This window comes from Lepidochelys olivacea (genome assembly GCF_965140295.1).
Source record: "Lepidochelys olivacea isolate rLepOli2 genome assembly, chromosome: 4".
NCBI classification, from domain to species: Eukaryota; Metazoa; Chordata; order Testudines; family Cheloniidae; genus Lepidochelys; species Lepidochelys olivacea.
Genome location: NC_140414.1, coordinates 38,547,639 through 38,572,984, shown reverse-complemented (window position 1 = coordinate 38,572,984; position 25,346 = coordinate 38,547,639). Strand labels below are relative to the sequence as shown.

At 39.9% G+C, this 25,346-nt stretch overlaps 1 protein-coding gene across 1 annotated transcript in view; it reads left to right on the top strand.

Annotated features, from left to right (window-relative positions):
• Positions 1-24,554, top strand: part of COL25A1 (collagen type XXV alpha 1 chain) — a 422,316-nt gene extending 397,762 nt beyond the window's left edge. The window contains exons 32-37 of the mRNA XM_084626922.1: positions 3,380-3,433; positions 7,541-7,567; positions 8,351-8,404; positions 14,236-14,313; positions 16,892-16,930; positions 18,696-24,554. Of these exons, the coding sequence (XP_084483048.1) occupies positions 3,380-3,433; positions 7,541-7,567; positions 8,351-8,404; positions 14,236-14,313; positions 16,892-16,930; positions 18,696-18,698 (255 nt within the window). The 3' untranslated portion in view covers positions 18,699-24,554. The remainder of the gene's footprint in view (positions 1-3,379; positions 3,434-7,540; positions 7,568-8,350; positions 8,405-14,235; positions 14,314-16,891; positions 16,931-18,695) is intronic.
• Positions 24,555-25,346: the final 792 nt, after the last annotated feature.

Genomic DNA, 25,346 nt, shown 5'->3' with positions numbered 1-25,346 from the left:
CTATATGGTTATTGTGAGAATAGTGCTTTAAAAATGTAAGATGTTGTATTAGCTTTGCAAATTATTATCATCTGTTTTATGGGAATATAATACTCTCAGATGACCATGGGCAGCATTTCAGGATGACACTTTGTGCACAATGATATATTTGTATGTGATGCTTCTTGTTGTAAAAGAGATATGACAATGAATTAAAATTTGTAAAACACTTTGATATTCTGGTATGAAAGGTGCTACATACATTCACATTTTTATTAGTACACTGAAAATATCAGCATTGCCATTTCACCAGGAACTGCAGGAGTTTTTACTACAGCCATCTCTGCTTATATTTTAATGATTTTTCTAACCAAAAATGGAATTGATTGTTTAATAATAGATATAAAGGCTGGCTGAAAGCCCTAACAACATCTAATTTACATTGTCTGTTTGCCAGTAAACTTATTTTCCCTCTGGACAATCAAACATTTTGGAGTATTTGTATTTTATATATTCCCTATGGCTAATCATCCAATAACTAATGTAAATTTCAGCAATAATGTTGTCAGACAAAACGGCTTCTCCAGTCTCTTATTAGTTCAAAAGGTCTTGAAAGATTCACACTTAATGAAATAGGAATTGCAAAGGATTCTCATCTGTGTGGCAAAGTTTTGTCTCTGAACTTAGCTCTTTTCAGGACCTCAAACATGTGGCTTGCCTAAAACTTCTGTCACTAAAGGCATTCAGAATATGTTAGTGTTTCTGACAACACATTTATTTATTTAAAAATCTTCTCAGTGGGGTGGTCTCATGAGATCTCCATCTAGTTTGTGTGCAGGTTCTAGGGAGACACCAAATATAGTGTTGTTCCTGCAAATACAGTACTTCAGCACAACACAGAACAACATAATTCAGGACACTGGATCTAAAATGGCAGGAAACAACACTGAAGAGCGACAAATTGTTACTTTTGCACTGGCAAGATTCTGAAAATAAAAGATTAAGAGTTTCTTAAAACTAGACTGTGAAAGTCTGTTTCCGTGAAGCAAGTAGTTTATTTCACTGTTCGGGGCAGCAATCCCAAAAGTCTTCCCCCCCGGTCCTTAATCCATCCTAATCCATAGCCACTGATAGCATGAGCCCATGTTCCAAACACCTTTCTGCAGGTGCTTCACATTGGAGGTAGAAAATCTGTAGGGTACATATCCAGTTCGATCCTTGTGTATAATAGATGGGATGACTTCCCTGAACTGATTTGCCAAACCCTTTGTCAGTATTTTTATGTCTACCATATGTTTAGCAATGATACGGGCCTATTTTGAGAGGACTCCATATGGTCTAGATCAAAAGGACATTAACTAGTCTTGATGAATCTCAAATATGGATCAGAGAACTTTGTAGCTGTTATATTAAGTAGGTTAGCAAATCTCTTAGCTTCTTCTGGCAGAAAGTGCTGAGGCCCCAGGGGATTAATTTTGTAAATCAGCTGTTACTTCTAGTACCTCCTGTTGTTTTACAAGGGTATCTAGTCTCGCTGCCTAGTCAGAAACAGTTGGGAGATCAACGGAATCAAGAAAGACCTTAATCGGACACTTAGTCTCATCCAAACTGCGGCACATATAAGGAGCTATAATCTTCATCAAAAAGTAAAGTATCTAAACTTGATCAAATGTCAGTCCCCCAATGCATCCTTTGTTGCTGGGATTATTAAACAAGAGATTCTTTCAGCTATTTTTTTTTTCTGAAGCCTCCTTGCTGTTACTACCCAAGCAATATAATTTACACTTCAGTGGTACATTCTCAGAGCAGTGCACAGGGATTCATCCATGACTCCCAAAGATAACACACACATCTAAATCTGTGCTTTTAAAACGTACCCTTTCTATTAATAATGGATAATAAATAATCTAGATTTTTAGAGTACATTTCACCAAGAGGCAGACAGTTCATCTACCACTGAACTGTAGTAATGTCTGGGATGGAACATGGTGTCTTTCCATGCCGGGAACATTACACGAAAGCTTTGTTTGTATTAAGGAAAAGAAGTGAAAAAGATACTCAAGCGACACTCCAGGGGGAACCTAGTCAAACAAGAAGCCTTGAAAACCGTACGTGACCAGGACCTCTCTTTTCTGTCTCATGTAAAACACAACACCTCCAGCAGCACAGTCCCACCTAAAGGCTATGCTGGAGTGTTGGTTCAGTACTTAGTGAGAGGGAAGAATACCATGGAAAGCAAACCTTTCATTATTTACTGCAGCAGGCTTGATGTTTCTTGGAGTCTCCCATCTCGTTGCTCCCCAGGCATATGTTTAGCATACACAATTTAACATGATCACCACCAGAGGTCCTGCAGCAGCACTGATGCAGAGCCATGTGTCAGCTAATTTGAAAGGTGTTTTTTTTCTGTCAGTCACCTTGAAAAACACTAAGCCCAGTATGGATTCCAACCTTACATTTGTTTTCTAGAGATTTCGTTTCATTCTGGAAATGCTTCCTCTGGACTGGCTTGTAAAAAGTGATGTGCATAGTTGCTTTAACAGCACCCCTCTTTGGAAACTCTCTCTTCTTCCATTGACTTCAGTGGGGAGTGGGATCGGACTCTCGGTGAGAATCACTTCCGTTTGTCTCACCACGGGTTAGAATTTTTATTTAATGTATCTGAGCAGCTAAATGTATGGCTCTACATATGGTATGGTCTTCGCGATATTACTGTTAATAATATTGCCTGTTACACACAAGCCTTGGTTGACAGTAATTTTGTGGTTCATCATAGCAAATCTCAGCTGTTTAGCCAGAGTGGGATGCAAGGTGTTGAGCATCCACAGCTTTCATTACAGTATTGGGCTCCTCCTGAAGGCCCAGTACTCCAGCTGTTACGAGCTCACAGCGCTGGCTGGAAGTTAATAACACTGAATAAGTTAATAACACTGAATGCATCCAATGAAGTGAGCTGTAGCTAACAAAAGCTTATGCTCAGATAAATTTGTTAGTCTCTGAGGTGCCACAAGTCCTCCTTTTCTTTTTGCAGATACAGACTAACACGGCTGTTTCTCTGAAACTGGATGTTTAGCGACTACATACATTTTTGGAACTAAACAAACTACACAAAATAGTATTAATACATGATAATGTTTACCTTTATCACAGTTGCCATTTATCATGCTGTACTGGCTTATCTTTAGTTGCCCAGAAAGAGATACAATCAGTGTGTCTGAACATAGGAATATACAGCCCTGTCATTTTCATTTAACTATTTACTGAAAATCAGATTTGCAGATATTATCCAGACAAAGGATTAGAGATAAATAGGCTTCCACTTTTGAGCAAGAGGGATTATTTTAACACGAAGAGACTGTTCGTGATTGAATCAGATGTGTGTTTTTAACCTTTTTCCTAGGGTGAAAAGGGAGCTGTTGGTGACCCTGGACCCAGAGGACCATATGGTTTGCCTGTAAGTTGCATGGAACTTGTACACATTGCAACTTTCACCACTCCTTGATTAAACTTTGCTGTATTTTATGACCATTTTCCATCCAGCAGTGTAATTAGTTGAGAGTGGTGAGAGCAGATGATAATCCGTGACAATGCAAAGTCCTGAGCTTGAAGCAGGCCAATATCACAAACTTACGCAGATTCCTAAACATACATACATCTGTGCAAAAGTAATGGAATGGAGCTAACAAACCAAAAAGAAAGAGGAAATCTAGAGTTAAGTGCCCCTTATTCTGCAATTTATGCCATTTTGATTATGTATGGTCGACACATGTTGTTAGATGCCCTGAGACCACCAAAATAGACTGGCAAAGAGCTCAGGACAGAGTGTAGCCATGGAAGTTTTTGTGATTTTCTTAATGTCTTATTCAGATTTCTTTGATGCAACAATATTTTGCTGTTACTATTTTTTGTGTTGTTTGTGTGTGGAAGATTTTGGTTTGCTTTGATTTTTTGCATTTCTGTGTACTTGGGATGGGAGAACTTTAAAAGGTTCATAGTTTGGGTTTGGTTTGGATAAATATTTAGAAGTTCAGATGATTACCTAAAGCTTATCCAAACCTCTCAAGTTTGCACATTTGGCTTAGAAGTCTCACTGATTTTCTTATAGTATTTTGGTACTTGTTTCCTGATCAGAAACCAGAAGTGATAAAAGTTTTATCTGACTATACCAGAGCAAGCAACTTCAAGGCAGGGTTGGGCTGGAGGGGGGATCCTTTTTTCTATAAGTTAGTTAACTAGTTTACCCATCCCTAACATATGTAGACCAGGGCTTCAGTTGATGTAAATCAGCATAGCTCCACTGAAGTCAATTGAACTACCCTGGTTTAGCCCAGCTGAGGATCTAGCTCAGTGTGTGTGCACACGTATATCTACTGTGTGCATTGACACAAAGGCTGTGGTGTGTTACAAACACAGATCTGTTCCAGCTTTGGTAAGATCACAGTGGTTCCACTGCAATTATATTGGGTCATTATTTACAAAGGCAGAGTTTTATACATCTCCTCTCCAGTTTCATTTGTTTGAACTGGATTCTCTCAAGACTGAACAGGGAGTTGTAATTTACATCACCCTGCACTAGAGAGTCTCTCAGTATGAGAGCAGGTGGTGGTGTTGCCACCATATTCCTTTGGCAGTTTGCCACAGTAGGGCAGTTTTATTTTCATCTGGAAGTTCCATAGGAGCCCTTGTGAGAGGTTGCTGAGGGAATGTGCTAAGACAGTGCACCCCCTGGCCATGCCCCTTTCCTAGCTACCGCTGCCCCTTTGAGAGGTGAGTTGGATTCTGGTAGTTTCCTCAACACCAGCGAGTGTTATTACCTTTTACCACCACAATCTCTCCACTGGTAGTGGACTTTCTCCCTCTGGGGCTGTGAGCAGGTCAGGTAAACCTGGGCCAAATCTGACCCATATTTATGTTTCCAAAAGATGAAGGAACACAGAGGACAAAACCAGCAAACAAGTGCATGACAGGCCCAGGCCCACAGTTCTTAGTCCAGCAAAACTCCCAAGACACAGGACCAGATTTTCCACTGACTTGCCCATTGTGTAGTGATTCACACCTGTGCAAAGTGAGAACAAACCAGGATTCTCTACTCATTTGTACCAGTGCTAGCATATAACACTCACTTTTTACAAGCGTAAAAGATAAGTAAAGTGCAAGATAGTGGAGAATAAGGCCCCAAAAGTGTAAGTGTTGCAGAACTGGGCCACTGAACTAGATCATTTTAAAAATTCTGCCCTCCCTTTTTTTTTTCTGTCCACAGTTTGCAGATACAGTTAATGTCGCTTGGATATCTATTAGCACCTGCACATCGAGTATTAGACATCAAAGTGACATCTCACACACAGTTATGTGCTCCCCCAAAACTGCAGGCACAAAAAGGGATGCCAGGATGGGGCTGATCTGAAAGTTAGACCTATTATGTATTCTTTTTCTGGTTGTTGTAATCACAGGGCTACTCTTTACTCAAAGCACAACTGCCTCCAGCCCTCAGTGGAACACTCCTGATCACCAGGCCTTGTGCAGTGCCCAGACATGATCCGATTTCTTGAGCACAGAGATCACACGGAGTCTGCAAAGCTAGCACTCACAGCAGCATTATCTTTCCTGAAAAGAGAGTGAGGGGCTGTGGGTCTGTCTTCTCAGCCCAGGAAGTCTGGTCCAGACCCTTTTCTTCTATTTTTAGGTTTATTTCTTCCACATTAAACTAGTATAGCACATACATCAATTATCCCTTCCCCCTAACCCAGGATCTTCTGCAGGAGCCTATCTATTTCTGCTCTATAAATCACTTGCCTGACAGTCATACTGTCATTCTAGGGCCTCCCACAAGAATCAACCTACTTCCTGTAGTTCTCCCACCGTGACCCAGGGGCTACCTGCTAGAGTCTCCCTATTCCTGGGAGCTCTCTACCCCTAACTGAGCCACTTGCTGGCTTTTATAATTACCTGATCCCTAGCTGATCAGACTCAGCTGGAAGATAGCTGGTCCATCACAGGTGAGGCTGGGCCCAATTCCCCTTAAAGAGCCAGCCACTCTGTGACAGAACCTAACCACATTTTCTCTGTGTATCAGCCAGAGGTGAAAGTAAGCCAGTATGGTACGGCATACCAGCAAGAGCCGGTACACAGCCAACTGTACCAGCAGGGGGCAGCTTCCCCAGGTGGGCAGTTTAAAAGGGCCCTGGGCTCCCAGCAGTGGCCAGAGCCCCTGGCCCTTTAAATCACCCCCAGAGCCCCAGGGTTCCCGTCCACCGCCGCAGCCATTGCTACCATGGGGCTCCAGTGGTGATTTAAAGGTCCTGGGGTTCCCGGCCACCACTACCACAGCCAGAGCCCTGGGCCCTTTAAATCACCACCAGAGCCCCGCTGCTGGAGTCCTGGGGTAGTGGCAGCGGCCGGGAGCCCCAGGGCTCTGGTGACAATTTAAAGGGCCCAGGGCTGGCCTCAGCTATTGCTACCATGGGGCTCCAGTAGTGATTTAAAGGGCCCAGGGTTCCCAGCCGCCGCTACCGCAGCCGGAGCCCCTGGCCCTTTAAATTGCCACCAGAGCCCCGGGGTAGCAGTGGTGATTTAAAGGGCCCGGGGATTTAAAGGCCCCACCCCTTCTGCCGCCCCAGCTCAGGACCCTGGCACTGCGTACCGATAAGTTACTCTTACCCCGGTATCAGCTAGCACAGCTGTCCCCACTAGAGGGAAGATGACACAGCAGCTTTATTTTGCATGCACGCCCTACAGCTCTGAGGCCTTGTTGCCTGAGCCAGATTTCCCAGAGCTGTTTTGTCTGAGCCTTGGAGAAATTAAATAATTTACATTGAAAGGAAGCGTATAAAACAATGCCTTTGGGATCAGTGACCTGGCATGTCTTCCGTGCAGCCAGCGTGGCTGTCCTACTGAAAGTGGAACAGATCACTAGCAGACATTGTGTCAGAATGAGGCTTATCTCTGAATCTGTGCATGCTGTGGGTCTTATCCTCTGAGGAGCTGAGCGCCCTCAACTCCCATTGAAGTCAATGCACCTAATCCTGCTCTGACAAGTCCATGGCAAAAGTTCCATAGACTTCCCCTGGAACAGGAGAAGGCCAATGGGTAGTGAGGGCTTTCAGCTCTATCTGTGTACTAAACATCTCTGTGAAATACTGGATGAGTATTGGTTTGCGGTGTATGCTTATTTGCTGGCCACTTTCATAAATAAAAATCTTCACCTTTTCCTGCTCTTTTTGTGAATTGAAACTGGTGAAAGCCTAGTGATTGCGTTATTTTAACTTGCTCCTGGAACAATAAGCTTCAATCTGTAGCAAAATTTTACAGTCAAGTTATCAGTTCCTGGAAACAGGGGAAATGTTAAACACTGACAGAAAGACCCTTCACTAATGGCAATGCTATTTGTGTAACCCTAGAAATATGTGTTGCTGCTGTACAAAAAGAATGCTATTGCTCTCCTGTAGGGAGAAGGCAGGGGCTTGCATATCTAGACAGCCTTCATAGGTGTGATTAGCAGGTAAGACATCAGCTAGTCATGAGGCTTAGGGATGCTAACATAGTTTATATGGTTCTTTGGCAGGGCAAAGATGGCGAGCCTGGCCTTGATGTAAGTAATATTTATGACCAATTTACTCATAATGGTAGGTAAATGATTCCTTCACTGGGTGCAGCACATTTATTTCCCATTTTCTGTGCATGCTGAACATGCAGAGAACATACCAAACATTGCATTGCTGATGTTTGCATATGATAAAGAGAGGTGATAGGGACAGACTGAACGATGGTATTTTGAGAAAGTTCAGCCCAAGCCTGCAAAGCCCACAAGGCACAGTGCTTACTACCCAAAGGAGTCCCATTGACCTGCGTGGGACTAATCACAGTAGTAACTACTACACCTGGTAAGAAGAGTTTGCAGGGTCAGACTCTAACTAGTGCCCCTCACTAGGAGCAGAACAAGAAGCCACCGACATTTCGTTAAGTAACTTCAACCCTCTTAAAAAAAAAAAAATCCTGTGCTCTACAAATGACGCGTTTTTCACAATTTAGGATTTCTTACGGCATGCAGGTGAGAGCCTGTTGTGATCCCATTCCCACCTTTCCCACTCTCATCCCATTCCCACCTTCCCTACTGTCAAAGGCCCCAAATTGCAGCAACCCCCTTCGGAGCCCAGTAATGTCATTTAGTATGTACAACAGTAGGAGTCACTTTGAATCACATTTTACTTCCATTGCCAGAAAATGTCCTTGCTGAATATGAGCCAAGTTTCTGACAAATAGCATGGAGTGCAGTATTCTTTTTCTTTATACATTTTTTCCAGCACTATTTTAAAACCTAACCAACATTGATAGAGAAGCCAATAGATATCTTTGTTCGTTTTTTTTTTTATAGGGTTTCCCTGGTCCTCGAGGAGAAAAGGGTGACCTAGGCGAAAAGGGAGAAAAGGTGACCTCAGTGCTGTTATCTGTTGTTTGATTCCTCAGCCCAGTCCATTTTGCTGTCCCAACCCTATTGTTTGTCCATTAAACCTGATCTTTCTTCCTACTGTGTGCCAAAAGGCAAGTCACGTGTATTTGTTAGACAAAGTCATCAGTCAGAAGGAGAACCAAAACCTCCATGCAGAACCAGTAATACAACACTTGCCAAGACAGGAAGGGAAGAGTTTGTCCACTCTCACCCTAGGATCAGGCTCCTTTTCTGTAACCCATGCCATGCCTGATGAAAGTCCTTCTCAGTCTGTGATTCTCAATGCACGTGTCATTGGGGTAGTAATTTTTTGTGAGGGGGATGCTGACTCAGATCCTCAGCTGGTATAAATCAATGTAACTCCAGTGGGTCAAGACAGATTGGTACCAGCTGAGGATCTGGTTCCTTAGAAAGTATTCTAGGGATTATTTTAAAAAAATTACAAACTTTACAATTAAGATAATTACCTTAATTATTTGCATTCAGTTGCTTTTATGGATTAAAGCTCTTCCCTATAGTTTTTGTAAACCAAACAATGCAATATTTCTCTAATGCATGAGAACCATAAGGTGAAATAATTAGCCTCATTTCACAACCCAAGCTGAGTGATATGCAAATAATAAACACAGTGAAAAGCAATTAATATTCTAGGGCCAGATTGTGATTCTCCCTGGGGCGACAGGGAGAGTTTGCAAAGAGACTCCTTTCGTGCTGCCCACACAGGGGCTTACAACAAGTGTAGTCTCTCTATGCCCACAGGAGGAGAGGGCTGCTCCTTCAAAGGGGGCCTACAAGAAGGTATGACCTTGGCCTTGTACCAGCCTACAGAGCAAGCCACTTGTGCTGGGGAGCAGACTACATCATCCTAAAGGAAGACACTGCAAATGGTGTCGAAGAATATTAGCTTGAGTTTTTAAATGGCTTCACTTTAACTATACCCGTACCACTTTTGTGTTCCTGTTCCATGGACATTCATGTGATCAAGTTTCATTGGCATGAATGTTCACAGAAAGTGAACCTCAGAGTCACATGAGCAAGTATTGGCAGACACAGAACTATAAATATTACACGCATGATGAGTATTCGCTCCAGAAGTGCCTGCGTATCTTACGAGTCAGGGCACAGAAACAATACTGTTATGGCAACAAGTGCTAATATGACGTCTGTTGTGAGTCATTGAGGTATAAGCATTCAGGAGGATTAAACCCTCCATAGAAAGGGATCTGTACAGTACTGCACCCAGACATTTCTTAAGAGGATTGTGTGGGTTAAAGCGCTCTTCTTTCTGATTAAATTTGTTTTAGAGTTCTTTTGTTTTGTAGAGTAGCAGAAGGGATAGCCATGCCACCTTTGGAAACCATGTAATCCTAGGCAAGGGATTTCCCAGAAAGCCAAGGGGCTGAGGTAGGAAGGGGAACAATATATTAAGCACTGACATTCCAAGAGAAAGAGTGGTCCAAGACAGGTGCTTCTTGGTAAAAAGGCAGTGGTGTCTAAGCTGAGGTTTTTTGCAGTTTTTGACTACTTGTGTTCAGGGAAATAGGAGGTGTATACTTCTTGGAAATAAATTATACTAGAAAACATCTTTACTCTGCAACACTGATTTCTGCTCCTAGTGGGAAACAGACCCACCAGGTCTCAAGATCTGCTATTGCTTGGCAAGGGGAAACAATACCGTGTGACTTATCTGCCCAACCACCCTTGATTAGCACAACTTTCAGAGCAAACAGCCAAAACTTGGAGAGAAATGTTCATGCATAATCGATTCATAGAATTAAAGAAATTTAACCCCTCTCCCCAAAAACAATATGTTTTTGGAAAATGGATATGAGGAAATCACAATCTGCTTGTCATTGTTCCAAGATCAGAACAAAGAGGCTAATTTTATCCAATACATTTTTCAGTAAGGGCTAAATTAAACTGATAAATCATTCATTGTAACTTATTTTCTCAGCTGTAATGGTTAGGGTAAGAAAAAAAAGTCAAGAGAGCTGAGGCCAGGTCCTTAGCTAGTGTAAATTAGCATAGCTGCGCAGATTTCAATTCAGCTATGTGCCAATTTACCATGATTTTTTTTCTGGATAGCGTCACTTTAAATATTGCTGAATGATATTGACTGCTAGGCTGGTGTCACAGAGATTCAGATTATTAAATTACTACACCGAAAACCTGAGGTTCATTTACACTGCAGAAATTTCTCGCATAAACAACATGAAGTTTTTTAGCAACCAGTGACATCTCTTCTTTCACGTGTGCTCCGAATAATGTTGGGCAGCGCATAAATCTGCAGCCCCTTGGTTCTGGATTAAGTCATAGACTGGTAATTTCTCCTACAGGTGCTCACTAGCTCTGCTACAGTGAAAGTGAGTCAGTGTTTGCGTCATAATTTCTTCATAACTTGGCTGTAAAAATATAATTTTTCAAAGCTGCAAATTGACATACAAGGTTATATTCCAGGAGCACTTTTTGAGAAATAGGTTTTTTAAAATGGTTTGATTGGTTTGTTGTTAGTTTGACTGGGTTTTGGGTTTTTTTTTTTTGTTTGTTGGTTTAAATTGTATTAATCAAAAAAATGAATCCTCAAAAGTCTGCACTTAAATAATGTGGTATTTTGGATCATTAAAATGGGTTTTAAAAACCTTACTAAATAAGAGGCCAGTAGTTTTACCTTTTGTTTTTTAAAACCCACCTTTTTAAAAGATATTACATTAACAGTTTAAAAAAGGACAAAGATTGATTTTTCTCAACCCAGGTTAAAATTCAATCTCACAAAGTGCTCAGCACCCTCCACTCCCATTGATGTTAAGGGAGTCGGGGGAAGTCCAGAACCTCACTGGACTGCACTCTAAGGGCCTCATGCTCTCTTCTGTGTGCTGAGGGGAGTCTGTCTCCAGGGGAGGGAGGAGCCTGTGTCCTTCCCCTAATCACATAGCAGTCCCTCCACAGGTTTTGGGCTGCACAGTTCTGGAGAGAACAGGAGGGAGAGTGGGGTAGGGAAGCCAGGTAGAATTCTGTTGATTCTCCATCTTTAATCACATGGGGAACACACAGCACAAGTTATAACAGCTCTTAATCTGTTGTCCTTTGTGCTGCTTCTCCCTCCCCCAGATGCTGATCCTCTCACTGGGGAAAGAGCCCAGAGTCAGGACATATAGACTGATCCCTTGAAGCATGGTTGCTGCAGGAGCTGTGCTCCCCAGCATCCATCAGTGCTGGACAGCAGTAGTGACAAATGGGATATTCACACAGATGCTCCTGGACTTCTGGGGATCCCTTGAAATCTGCCTGAAACTCGGGGAAGTGGGGAGTGGCAAGTTAAGGGAACAGCAACAATCCCCCCCATTTTTCTCACCCTCCCCCAGTTCATTGAAGAATTAATAGGAGGATCAGCGAGTTAAAACCGACAGAGGCCTGGTTTACATTTAAAATGTAGGTCGACATAGCTACGGTGCTCAGGTGTGTGAAAAATCCACACCCCTTAAGCACCAAGGATGCTGATCTAACCCTTTGTAGACACAGCTAGGTTGATGGAAGAATGCTTTTTGGCACACAGGAAAGATAAATGAGGAAATTCTGTTCTCATGGTGCCATAAATACAGTATATCTGTCTGTGGAAAACTCTTGTTTACATTTGAATGGTACTGTATTCTGTAGTATTTCATGTATATTATGTGTTTTCCCTTTTGTAAATGCATTACAGTAAGACAGTTTGCTTCTTAAATTTATCAAGTTTTTGTAAAAACAAAATCATTTTCTAAATGGATTTAATCTTTGTGTTGTTGTGAAACTGGTTGAAAGTCCATTTACTGTACTTCATCCTAAACATGTCTGCCTTTTCAGAGGTGCATTCTTTCCTTCTCCTTTTACCTTCCTTCCTTACAATTTCCTTTGTCCTTTTTACCCTTTTCCTTACAAACTGAATCCTTTCCACAGCCACAACCCTTGAAAGCCCTCCCTTGGTTGTTCTCCAGTGTCATACTAATTTTCCTTTCACTGTTTTTCTATTTCTTTGTAATATACATGGTGCACCCACCTCTTTTTTTATTGTCCAACTCCATTTTTTTGTTTTTTAATAGAAGCAGTTTTGGTTTTATTAAACTGCAAGTGAGCCTGAAACTCATTTACCATTGTGATCAAATGGTGTGAAATCAATTATAAAATTGACTCTCCAAATATCACATACTGCTGGAGGGGAGTCATCCTTTCACGGTAGGCCTGTTAGGAAAAAGAAGATTCTTTTTCCGTGTCTCATTTCAATGGATTATCAAAATCTGTGAAATTTGCTGTAAACCTCTCTTTCAGAAGTCTTAATCGTTTGCTTTTTTAAAAAGCAACTCAGTGCAAACTCAGTCACCTGCTTAAAAGAGTGAATAATAATAAACCAATGAAATTTTACCTGCAGTGGAGAGATATTTGGAAATCATGTTTTGAACATGAAATTTAAATGAAAATATTCATTAGCATTTCTAATTTTTTTTCTAATTACAGAAAGATAGGGATCACTGGAAAACTGTATAGCACCTCAACATCAAGCAGTTTGGATCTTCTGAGTCCTTTAGCAGGGTTTGAAATGAAGGGCCAAATTCTGTTCTGAGTGGTATCCATGCCATCCCATTGACTTCAGTGGGTTTGCATGGGGGTAACTGAGGGCAGAATTTGGCCCATACGCTACTGGGACTGATGCATGCAAGGTCCATTCAGTAAAGGACATGTTGGGACATAGTCATCCCTGCTGTGACTCCACTGAATCACACCGGGAATCAGTTGTTCCCACTATTTTCCCCTCCCGCCCCCTAATGGTAGAAATGAGATTGATCTGTTTAGTTGTTCCAAAGGCACCTCTGACTAGAAATTCCTCTTCCTCTGTAGCTCCCAAAGAAAGGGCCACAATCCGCTTGCCATTTCTGTCCTTATCCACAGTTTGTATCAGGAAGTCAGCCTATAATTTCAAACCCTACTTTAGGATTCAAATAATTCATAATACAAATATTCATGCAAAAGCTCAATAATACCAACTGATGCAGGTCTTGCTTATGATCATATCGTTTATTTTTCCACATAATGCACCATCCAAACCAGAACACAGTGGTAAGTGTCCTTTCAGCCCTCCACTGGCAAAAAAAACATCTTTTAAACCAATCTCTTTCATTTATATTTTTTTACCCAAAAGAATGAAACATTTGTTTTATCCAAACCATTGTGTCCACAGGGGGAAAAGGGAAAGAAAGGCAAAAAGGGGCCTAAAGGGGAGAAAGGAGAACAGGGTGCCCCTGGATTAGATGCACCTTGCCCATTGGTATGTCTCACTCATGTATTGGAAATCGCTCCTCCTGCTGTAGATTATAACGGGATAAAGTGAGAGAAGAGGAACAAGCCACAGCTATAGTGTAACCTGATATAATTCAAAGGGTTTCCTCTCCTAGTCTGAAAAATCCAGTCTGGACTATTTTTTGTCCTCCTAATTTGGTTTAAATTAACAGTTTGACGGTCTTAAAAATGAATGTCACTTGTGGAATATTTTTCATGGAATGTGCTGCGTAGACGTTCTGGCTCCTTGTACTTACCTGTCAGTGTTCTATACAAATTGGAAACCTGTTGTGCTAAATAGTTCTTTCTTGATTGGAGGGTCATTTAAAGGCTAAGATCTTAGCTGTGAGACTGCACCTGGGTCATTTCCACATGGGTTTTAATCACTGCTGCTGTAAGCTTGCTCCTCTTGATCTCTTTTTTTTTTTTTTTTTGCTCCAGTTAAATCAAATACCAAAGACACTTCTTTGTCAGTAACGTTGCAAGTTAATCTTTACAAACAGGGATTCCGTGGAATTAAGGGGGAAAAAGGGGAGCCAGGCCAGCCAGGCCTGGATGGGCTGGATGCCCCTTGCCAATTGGTACAGTATTTCTCTTTCCTACCAACCCTGCATGCGATTCCTTTGTATATAGTCAGTCATTCTCAGTGTAAAGTGGTGTTTTTCTGCGCAGACTTTACATTATCCACTAATACATGCATGTGCATGAACAAATCAGCTGCTTCAGCAATCATAACTGTATCGAGAAGACACATTCTGTCAACACCTGGAACCTAACACCCAGCATTTTGCTCCCACATCACATGGTAGTTTGAGTGTGCTCTTCCAACATAATTTTTCCCTCCGCACTGTTTGTTTTTTTCTCCCAACAAATGCCTTTTGCCTTCCTCACTAAGAATGAAATACACCTCTTTGCGGAGAGCCAGCACAAGGACCATACGGTATTTAAGTCCCACAACATAAATGGTGTGGGGACCTCATGCTGGCTCTCTGCACAGGAGTTAGATTCACCCTAACCTGCACCTGAAACGATTCTGCACACTTGACTCCAGCTGACATCAATGGGAGTTTTGAGTGCATCTTTTTTTCAGGATTGAGCCAAGATGACATTTATGCAGAGAAAGAGATAAATATCACTCTGTCAAAGTTAAATCATAGAGCTTTGCAATAAGCAAAGATATGCGTAAGATCTGCAGGATGAGGCCCTATGAACAAAGATTTTGGGATCGGGCCCATAAATCAGAGTAGTATTTAAATTTGAAACAGAAAACTTAGCTGAGCTTTGTAAGAAGATAATGGTCTGCAGCCCAAACCCTCACTGTCTTCGTTATTTAACGTTTTCAATTTAATGGTCTTTCCTTTGGAACTTACCTCCCTGCAATACACACAATACTCCCCCACTCTGTGTTAGCATGAATTCAAGTTCCCCCCATACTAAAATTCTACTTGTTGACCCTCTCCCTTGTACCAATCTGGCAACACAGATTTTTTTTTTTTTTAAATCTAAATATGTTCTATTTTTTCCAATTAAAATTGAACCGTACATACACATTTCCGAAAGGCTCAAGATATAGGTGTTTTTAATTGTTGGCAGTTAAATTTGGTCTGCATGTTCTGATATTGTTTGTTAGCTAAGCACGATTATCTAAAGATGAATGTTAAAATTAAGTAGGTTTTATATCAAGTACAAAGTTTCTAATCTAAATTGTCAATGGAATTTTAATCTGAAGTATATAGTCCATGTTATATTTTGTTTGCTTCTGATTAATGATAACCATATCTCATATTTTGTTGGGGGGTAATCAAGCATGCCTTCGTAATTAAAAAATGTGTTTGTCTTTGTAGTATCATTTATATCTGGAGAATCCTTACACCACTGCTGTGAAAATGTTCTTCTATTGGTGGGATAGATAGTTATCAGAATAAACTTTTAAACAAACAGCACTGTTTCGTGTTCTAGAAAGCAGGTAGTTTTTGCCAGAAAATAAATAAATAAATAAATAAATAAAGCCACCCCACACACAAACACTGTTTCTCAGAATTGTTAGCAGAAAAGAAATCCAAGTATGAAGTAGTATTGCCCTTAACCTAATAAATGGTTGGGGCCTGATTCTCCTCTCATTTATAGTCCAATTCTGTGAGGTGCTGAATTCCCTCGACTCTGTGCACTCATCACATTACAAGATCGGGCCTCTACACCAGTGTAAATCAGGAATAACTTCATTATAACCTGTTTCAGAGTAGCAGCTGTGTTAGTCTGTATTTGCAAAAAGAAAAGGAGGACTTTGTGGCACCTTAGACACTAACAAATTTATTTGAGCATAAACTTTCGTGAGCTACAGCTCACTTCATTGGATGCATTCAGTGGAAAAACATTATAACCTGTGTATTATAAAACATTATAACCTGTGTATCTAAGACCAGAATCTGTCCCATGAGCTAAACTGGGGACACAGATGTGCAAGAACAGAATACAGTGCTGGGAGTATATTTAAGTGCTCGTAACTAGCACAGTCCAAGTTACAAATAGCTTGACAGCCATATGTTATGCATGCTACAGAATAGTCAGCTTCTACCTTAGTGCCTTGCTCTCATGGAAACTTTCCCCACCGATTTTAGTATGAATAGGTTCAGTCCTTTAGTTTTCATTTTATAAAGGTAAGAATTAACGTGTATGAAAATATTCCCATGTGCAGTTTGGATATAACTATCCTATCAATGGGTTAACTTTGTACCAGGACCACAAAAACAGTAAGCGATACACTATTGCTGACTGATCTGTGGCTAAATGTCACTGACTTATGAATAATAGATACACTTTAGATTAACATATAGTCTGCTGGCGGTGAATCCAGCTCTGCTGATTTGACCCCTGATAATGTTGCCATGACAGCAAAAATAAAGCAGTTATGATTTAAAGTTCTTACCATGATTAAGCACACTGTAGTTTGGAATTTGAATTTTTCAGAGGGGCCGGATTGTATGTATTTACAATGTGAACGCACTCAGCCTGTATTGGATGTTGGAATTTTCCTCATCTTAACTGACAGAATTATTAGTTAGGAAGTGGGAGCTATTCATTAGCTAAGAAGGCATGATTGTTTCATCAGATATACTGTCCGGCTCATCTATGCACTTTTTATCTTTTTCCTTGGAACAGGGGCCGGATGGATTACCAATGCCTGGCTGTTGGCAAAAGGTAAGACGTGCCAAATTATTTCTCCACAGAGGTACCATCCCTTTTCTTTGGCATAAGAGAACCCTTTTGACCTTACACACTCTGATTTCAGTAAGAATAGCTTACAGATTTTGGAATACACAGCAGTCCAAGTTATAACCTCTTCTCAAATATTATTTGCATGGTGAATTTGTAATATGTAGAGGTTATAACAGCAACTGATTTATGCAGTATTTGAAAACAATTGGCACCTGAGTTGCTAAGAAGTCAAAGACCATCATTCTTCCTCACAGCGAGAGCTACATCTCCTTCAGCCCCTGCACATGAGCTGGGAGACAGTATCAGATCTGCCCATCAGGGGTGTGGCAGAGTCTTACCAAAATGTTCATATTGACCTATCAGGCTTTGGGTTTTCTAGGTTATCCAAAGGGACAATGCATCTTGCTTCCTGTTTGTCTCTTTCCCAACCCCCAAAGTCTGCTGTTGCATTTTATTACTGCTTGCTGCTGATTTTTCAGCAATGCTAGGTAATAACATTGTTACTTGGTAAAGATTTCCACTATTGAATGGTCGAACTCTGACAATGCTAGATTTAAAAGCATCAGCATTCAGAGCAAATGTATCCGTGAACAGATATTTATTCCTCTCTGAATACTGATGCATGAATTCACTTGAAAGAATAAACCATGTGTGAAATCCTGTCTGGGTATGGAAAAACTCTCATTGACTTCAGAGGAGCCAGGATTTCACCCCAGGCATTTTTCAAAAGATGATTCTGGATAGTTGTGGTCACATAGTAGAGTCTGGCTAATAATGAAGAGTGTTGAATATTTTATTTGAAAGACACCAGTTAGCAAGTGGAGCTGTGGATCAGGAGGGAGTGTAGCCCTCAAGCCAGGAAGCAGGTATGCTGCCAGTAGTAGGCGTGCTGACTGGCAACAGATTACAGGTATAAAGTTATTCAGCTAAGAGGAGCTATAAACACCACTCAGTGGGCAGCAGCATACTGTGGCAGCTTGCACTGAGTTGTCCTGCTTTATAGACATCATACATCGCCAACAGTGAGCTGCTCTACCTTTTCCCAACCTGCCCACCCCCAAGCCAGCTACTGCAGAGCAGAGCAGGGTTAGCCCTATGTGCAAAGCTGAAACAATGTGTAGGTGAGACTGAAAATAAAAATTCTACTTCTAAGCTGGGAAAACGTGTGCGGAAGTGTAGCTGTATTTGCAGAGAAAGTCAATACACCTGCAGCTTCCCTTTAACTAGTGCCTCTCTTGACAATTTAGAGGCACTGTTTCAGCTGTGGCTCTCAAAACAGGCAAAGCAACTCCGGAGCTGCTGTAGTACTTGAAGCTATTTGTTACTCATATTTGAAGATGACCAGATCTAAAATTGATGGTGGTGTTTACACAGCTACCCATCTTGTTGCTAGAGGTAAACAGGAGCCACTATTTGCTTCCCAGGATAATAAGCATTGTTTTTCTTCTCAAAAGAGGTCAGTATCTGCCTATAATTCTTTAGGTAACTGACAACTGAAGTAGGTATGCACATTAAATCAGTGATTCTTAGTTTCCCAGAAAGAGTTATTCAGAGGCACTTTTGTGACCGCATCTCTGAACAATAATTAAAAAAACCCACAAAAGTATTATAGGCATTTTGGAAGCACATTTGTGGCTTAGAGAATAAAAGATGTTTGGGGTTCTGCCCTATCTTTATATACTTGGAATAGAAGTTTGGCTACTAGAGTACTAACCTGGCCAATTTATCTCTTTTTGTCTCTTTGCAGTGATGAATCTAACCTTAGAAGCATGAAGTTGTGTATAATACTCCACTTTTTGTATTTATAGTTGAAAACAGAAATTTTATTTTACAAGTCTGAGATATGTTTACATGTAGCTGCTTCTACTTGTTTGCAGTAGTCCATGTGTACATTTTCTTCACTTACATCTGCAGTTAGGCAATATATATAACCACAGGAGAAATCTGCAAAAATAAAGATTAGTCTCTCTATAGAGATATCTATACAGAGATAAATCATGGAGATTTAGTTTTTTCTGCAAGTTCTCTTATTTTTGGCTTGTGGACCTGCATGGACAATGAGTGCCATTAACTAGTTTACATGAAATTGTGACCAAATATGAGCTAAATGCTATGAAATGCACTGTACCAACTGTCATTGGAATTTACTGACTTTGCTTCCATGTTCATCTTAAACACCATCACTGATTCATGCCATCATCCCTGCTTGTACAGACTAAAAAAAAAAAAAAAAAGCATGAATTGTGTGTTAAACCTGCTTGTTGTGTGATCACTCCACATGCTAAATGGCTGCTCACTGTGACCTTTGATCCAAAGTTCTGAATTATTTCCTTTTGTTATCTCAAGGGAGTCACACCGTGGCTTATTGCCAAAAAGAGATAAAGGAGAGGAGATTAGAAAAAGGTCTTGAATTTTTGGGGAACACAGTTCCAACTGCAGGTGGATGGCTTCCAGTTGTGTGGGTCATGTGCACCCCCCCTTGGTCAAAAAGGGGTCATGCCTGTTGATCAGCATTGGTTTTTCTTGCACTGCTCACTGTCACGAAGACATTCAAGATAGATGGGTTTAGATGCCAAGTGCTGTCAACTGTTTAACCAAGAAGGAAAGAAGTTTGAAGGAGAAACCAGACTTCCTCTGTGGGCAGTTTGAAAAGGTTGAAAAGATGCCAAGTGGATCGTTTGACCGCAGGCCCCATTTGAGATTAGAAACTTCTCAGTCTGATTCAAGGATTGCAGCACATATTGTATTTTTGGGTTGCTAAAGGAAAGCATTCTTGGCAATGGGGAATCTTAGAACACTCTTCTATGGACTAATGAAACTGATGGGATCTGTATGTACTGTAGTGTGTGCTTTGGATTATCCAATTTAAATTACACGACTCTTGTATTTTGTGGGGGGGGGAATGAAACAAAATTAACCATAGCTTTCAAAACTTGCAGAAGATTAATTTCAGTAGCCTCTTTCAGATTTGTTGTGACAAATATTTAGGCTTTGAAGGAAGTACTTCACACCATGTGTTCCTCTTGTTTCAGTATTATCTATTTTTAGAGTCTCTGAAGCCTTTAAATTGGAAAAAAAGTTATTTCATTTTACTTTCACAAGCTGATTTATTCACATAGTTCTTTTTCTGCAATTGCAATGATCTTGCTGAACATGGTTACCCAAAGAATGTAGAAAAGGAGTGAGCCCAAGTGATTATCATGATATGGTAGTCACAATACACTCTATAAGGTGTAATTATTTTTCCATTTCTGATCAAGTGACTAGTACACAAAAGAAGCAGAAACTGTTTTGTTTCGCTGCATTTTGATTACTGGAAACATTGAATTGGTGCATAGTTTGTAGTTTGAGCCTCCCTGAAAATTTGTTTGTTTCAGTTACAGTTTTGAGTCTTCATATGGTGTATTTGTGGACAGATTAAGAGATTAATTTGCATGAAACAATTCTGTATTTGATAGATGCAAATCCTTTTTAGATCTGTTCAAATAATGTGCATATTGAGATGATCACAAACTTTTAATATACATTTCTGAGAGTTCATTTTATAGGCAGACCAAAAACAGAGTTGCAGAAAAAGAGTATTTCTCCATCAATGTGTAGGCACCCTGCCATTCCTGGAAATATGCATAATTTGTTGCTCAGTGGGTTTGTAGATCATCTGGAAGTGGGGACCTTTCATGATTTCACTCTCAAGTGGATAGTTACTACTACATTAGAATCTCAAGTCACTAGAACCCACACTGTAGGCATTTCTTTCATTCTGCATAATATTTTTAATGCCATTTCAATATATCAAAACCATGTCAAGAAAATAGCTTTTCAAGGAGAGAGAATAATTAATTTTTTTACTTCTATAAAGATGATTTCTTTCATAAGTCTCCATTTTAGTGTCCTAGAGAGAGCCTGCTTCCAGGTGCAATTGTTTTTTAAAAGGCCCAGTGATGTTTTGCTAGAAATGGATGTTTTACTCTACTTAAAAAGTAGTAACAACCACCACCAACAGCTTGATCTTGCAACCCTTGCACAGGCTTGTTATGTACTGTTTTAAGTCTGAGTGTTCCAGTATGGAAGTTTCACCCATGAAGGGGATTACAGAAACAGGGCAAAAGCAGCATTCCACCCTGCCACCTCCGAGTTTTATTCTGGTTTCTTGGGAAACCTTCAGGCTGCCCTCTTAACAGGAGAGAATCCTGCTGTCCATGTCCTAAAATGACACATAATGATTAAGTGCATTATGCATATGGGGACTGGAAGTAGCATCTTTCTGTGGCACACCAATTTCTGGGAACCACCAGCAGCAAGTTACTGGACTAGATGGTCTATTGTCCAGTGCAGTATGGTAATTCCGATCTTCTAATGAGAAAAATTGCCCCGTTAGCTAAGACATTAAGATAAAAGGTAATAATAGCATGGAGTCCGCTAGTTTTAGTGAAAAAATCAGGATACGTGCATGTTCTCCCTCACATTCTGTGCTTGCAGAATAAATGAGGAAGGTTACTACCGTGTTAGCATGCTGAATATGGTCGCAAAAACTTGGAATTGCCCATGAAAGTGAGTCATTTCAAGGCGTTCGCACCAAGCTAACGCACTATTAAATGCGTGCTGTCCCTTATCACCCCAATATTTTTTGCTGTACCTGACTTGACATCAACTTTATAAATCCTCTTTTGTAAACAAGAAAAGCATGAGCCTTCGTTCCGATACTTGTGTTGAGGCTCCCCTCGTGTGGAATATCACCGTACGTACAGTTCTGGTGATAGTACTTGGTGACTTCAACACAGGGCAACATTCAGCTCTGGTGTAAGTGTGCGATAGTCAGTAACACAATGACCCACAGAATACGTGTATCTGTAAATTTAAAAACAAAAATAAGTAATATAAATTGCTTATTTTTACTCCCTCCAGGTAAGAATGCTTCTGCTGTCTGTTAACGGTGTCTTGGATTTTGGCTAATGTCAGGAAAGGATCATTCCACTGAAATGACAGGGTAGACATGCAGCGTTATCAATATAACCAGTCAGATTAGAATAGTAATACATACCTATTAAGTGGTATTGAAAAGGTGCCTACAGCATGCAAAGCAGGGGGGAATCTAGAAACGGTTGATGTGTAGTATAGACAAAATAGCTCAAGTTGAATATTTCATAACGAAAAGCACCCTCTGAAGACTTGCAACATGTTTGTTTAGTTTAAAGACAATTGGTTTTGGTGCTATTACCGGTATATCATTGTTTTTGTTTGGCAGTACAGCTTTGGTTCGAACCACCTTTTTTTTATTATTACAGTTTTAATAGCATTCCTCATTTGCTTTGTTTAATTTTGTGAATATGCAGAAACAGTGGTTCATCTACCAACCTTTTCAGTTGTAAAAATGTGTAGAGGACATGAATTTACTTAGGTTTTGTATCCTTCGCTTTGTTTTTGTGATTATTTCTTGTTCCTTTGTTTAAGGTTTTCAGTATTTGTTTGGTACCAATCTTCTTATGTATCTTTAACTTAAGTGTATTGCAGTCACATTGAACAGTGGCCTTTTGTCTTTATTTTCATAAGCTAATTACGGAGGGGGGGGGGAGAACTTTCTTACAGGATGCTTTTAAACCTCATTTTTACAAAGTAAAGCCTGAAACATTCGTTCACTATATTGATAAGTTATTTTTCTTTTAATATTTTTTTAGTGTATTGGTGATTTTGATGTCACTGTCTGACAATCTGGTGAGGCAGAATGACTCTGTGCATCCAGCTGTTGTTATATGTGTTTTCTCTGTATACCATAGAAGTATTCTTGGAAAGCTTGAAAGAGGTCAAATCAGCATGTCTGCATCCATAAAAAGAAGCATATGTGCTCTAATAGCTTAAAACGGGTTATCTTCAAGAGTCAGTGTTATGTACAGTGTGAAAAATTGAAGCTTTATAATATTGAATACACACAAATTAGGTACCTCTGTGTATTTGTTGTCTGATGACAGTGGGACATACTACAACCCTGCCTCTGGCAGTTCTTAACTGCTTAGGAGCAGACAGTGTGGTCTAATGGCTAGAGCACTGGGCTGGGAGTCAGAGGAAATGGGGTGAAATCCTGGCCCCATTGAAGAGAATGGGAGTTGTTCCATTGACTTACACCATGGTTTCATTCCCTGGATTCTATTCCCAGCTGTGCCACTGCCATGCTGGGCAAGTCACTTCACTGTGTGCCTCAGTTTCCCCACATGTAAAATGGGGATAATGATGCTACTTACCTCCTTTGTAGAGTGTTTTGAGATCAACTAATTACAAGTGCATAGAAGAGCTAAGCATTATTAATCGTGAGAGAAAATCCATTGACTTCAATGGGACTGTGGATGCAGGAACAATATCGCTTTTCTGAAAACGAATAAGGTCCTACAGGACATGCAGAAGTTGACATTTTCTTTCAAACTTCCTTACCTCCACTACTTGTCCATCATACAAATGTATTGGTAAATCTGTATCTTTACATTTTACCTGAGGAGAATACTTCAGTTTTTACAAAGGGGAAAAAAAATATCTCACAGAAGTTCTGATCTTTGCAAAGAGACACGTCAGAAGCAAGCATGGAGTATGGTGGTTCTGGATTCTGATTCATTTTCCTGGGGCCATTAAAATAATAAGCCTATCATCTGATTGTTTTCTTTCATATGGCAACTTGTTTTTATGAATCGATGTTACAGTAATATGAAAACAAAGGTTCTCTCAAACCTTCTGTTATTGAAGTATTTTACGTGGTGGTTGCATTAATTAAATGACGTTGCAAACAAGTGTCTGCCACCTTCATTTCTGATAGAATTTGAACATAGATTCCACTTCTTTTGTGGAGTAACATATTAAAAATAACCTTCTGGAGTGTTGTTTGTTTTGTAATTTTAAATATATCAAGTTAATGCTGCTTAGAAACAATTGTCTTTCTTTGGAGAATGGGGGCCTTACCCAACCTGGGACCTTTAGTGTTTTATTTGTTTAACCAAGAAGTTATATGAATTTCCCAGATACCATTGGTACTTGCACACTTCTCTGAAGTATTATTGAAGAGGTTGGTTTGTAGAAGAAGAATGTTTACATATTGTTAACATTTATGTGAATATTCTTATATTATTGTACATGTTTGGGAAAATATAATATCATACTGCCTAATAACATTTTTTAAAGATGTATGTATCTGACTTTTTTTCCTTTGGAAAATATTATATATTTTTATTTGTATTTTTTACTTTTTTCATCTATAAGTGCAGTTATTTTTGTATTGCAAATGGTCTCTTGTAAGTACAGTAGAGGACATGAAAATGCAATGAAAAGTAATTTGGCAAGAGTTACACTGCTTTTGGGAAAACATTGGGTCAGTCTCATGTAATCAGTTCTGTTACAACTCTTTGGAGTGTCTTATCACTGTAAATAATGGCACAAAACCTGTTTTGCCCAGTAGTGTAAATAATTGCAATGTTTAAATAATCCATTTTAATTTGCTATTTCCACTTTATTGTGGCCTCTGGTTCAAACGGCATGGTTTTGGTTTTGTTTTGAAAGTTTCTCCTTGGTTTTCAGTTTTTAATATTGTTTTGTTTTGAGTTTTGTACTTGGGTTTTTGGTCCTAGCTTGTGAGAAGTTGATCTTCAGAATTATTTTTACACTATTTATGACTTATTTTCATAATGTAAAAAGTGTGTAATTATTAAAATATTAATCCAACCATTGATGCTGATTTCCATAGTTATAAAGTTCTCAGTGTTGATGCAAAAATTTGTTCTAGTGTGTCTGGATTCAAAAATGTATGTAGAGTGTTGTGACTAATTGTAGCATGAAATACAGTGCCACTTCCTCCAGTTAATATTCATACCAGCTCCGATTCCTCTTACATCAGTGTTTCTCAGCTAGGGGTTGTGACCCACAGGGATCCATGAGGTGTTGAAAAATTTATAACAGTCTAAACCAAAAATCTTGTTCTCCCACACCGTTACTTTTCAAGATCAAATATTCCCTGTCACTCCCTCAAAACACAAATGAATTATGGTATATGGGTTTATCCTTAATAGATTGTTATTTTTTTTTAACTTTTACAGAAAATTTAGGGCAGTGATACTCAGACTAAGGCTTTCAAGCTGCAAGTGGCTCTATAATGTATTTCCTGCAGCTCTTTGCTGCACATCATATTAAAACACTGTGATTGAATATATAGCGCTATAGTAAATGAAAGAATGAATTCACACACCTGTGGCTCTTTTGGGTAATGTTGATCACTAATTTGGCTCCTGAAACTCTGAGTTCTGAGTATCACTGATTTAGGGGGTTGCAAAAATTTGACTTCAAATAAAGGGTTGCCAACCTGAAAAGTTTGAGAAATAGTCTTACATTAAGCTGTTTATGGCGCACCATAAACAGGAGAGAGAGA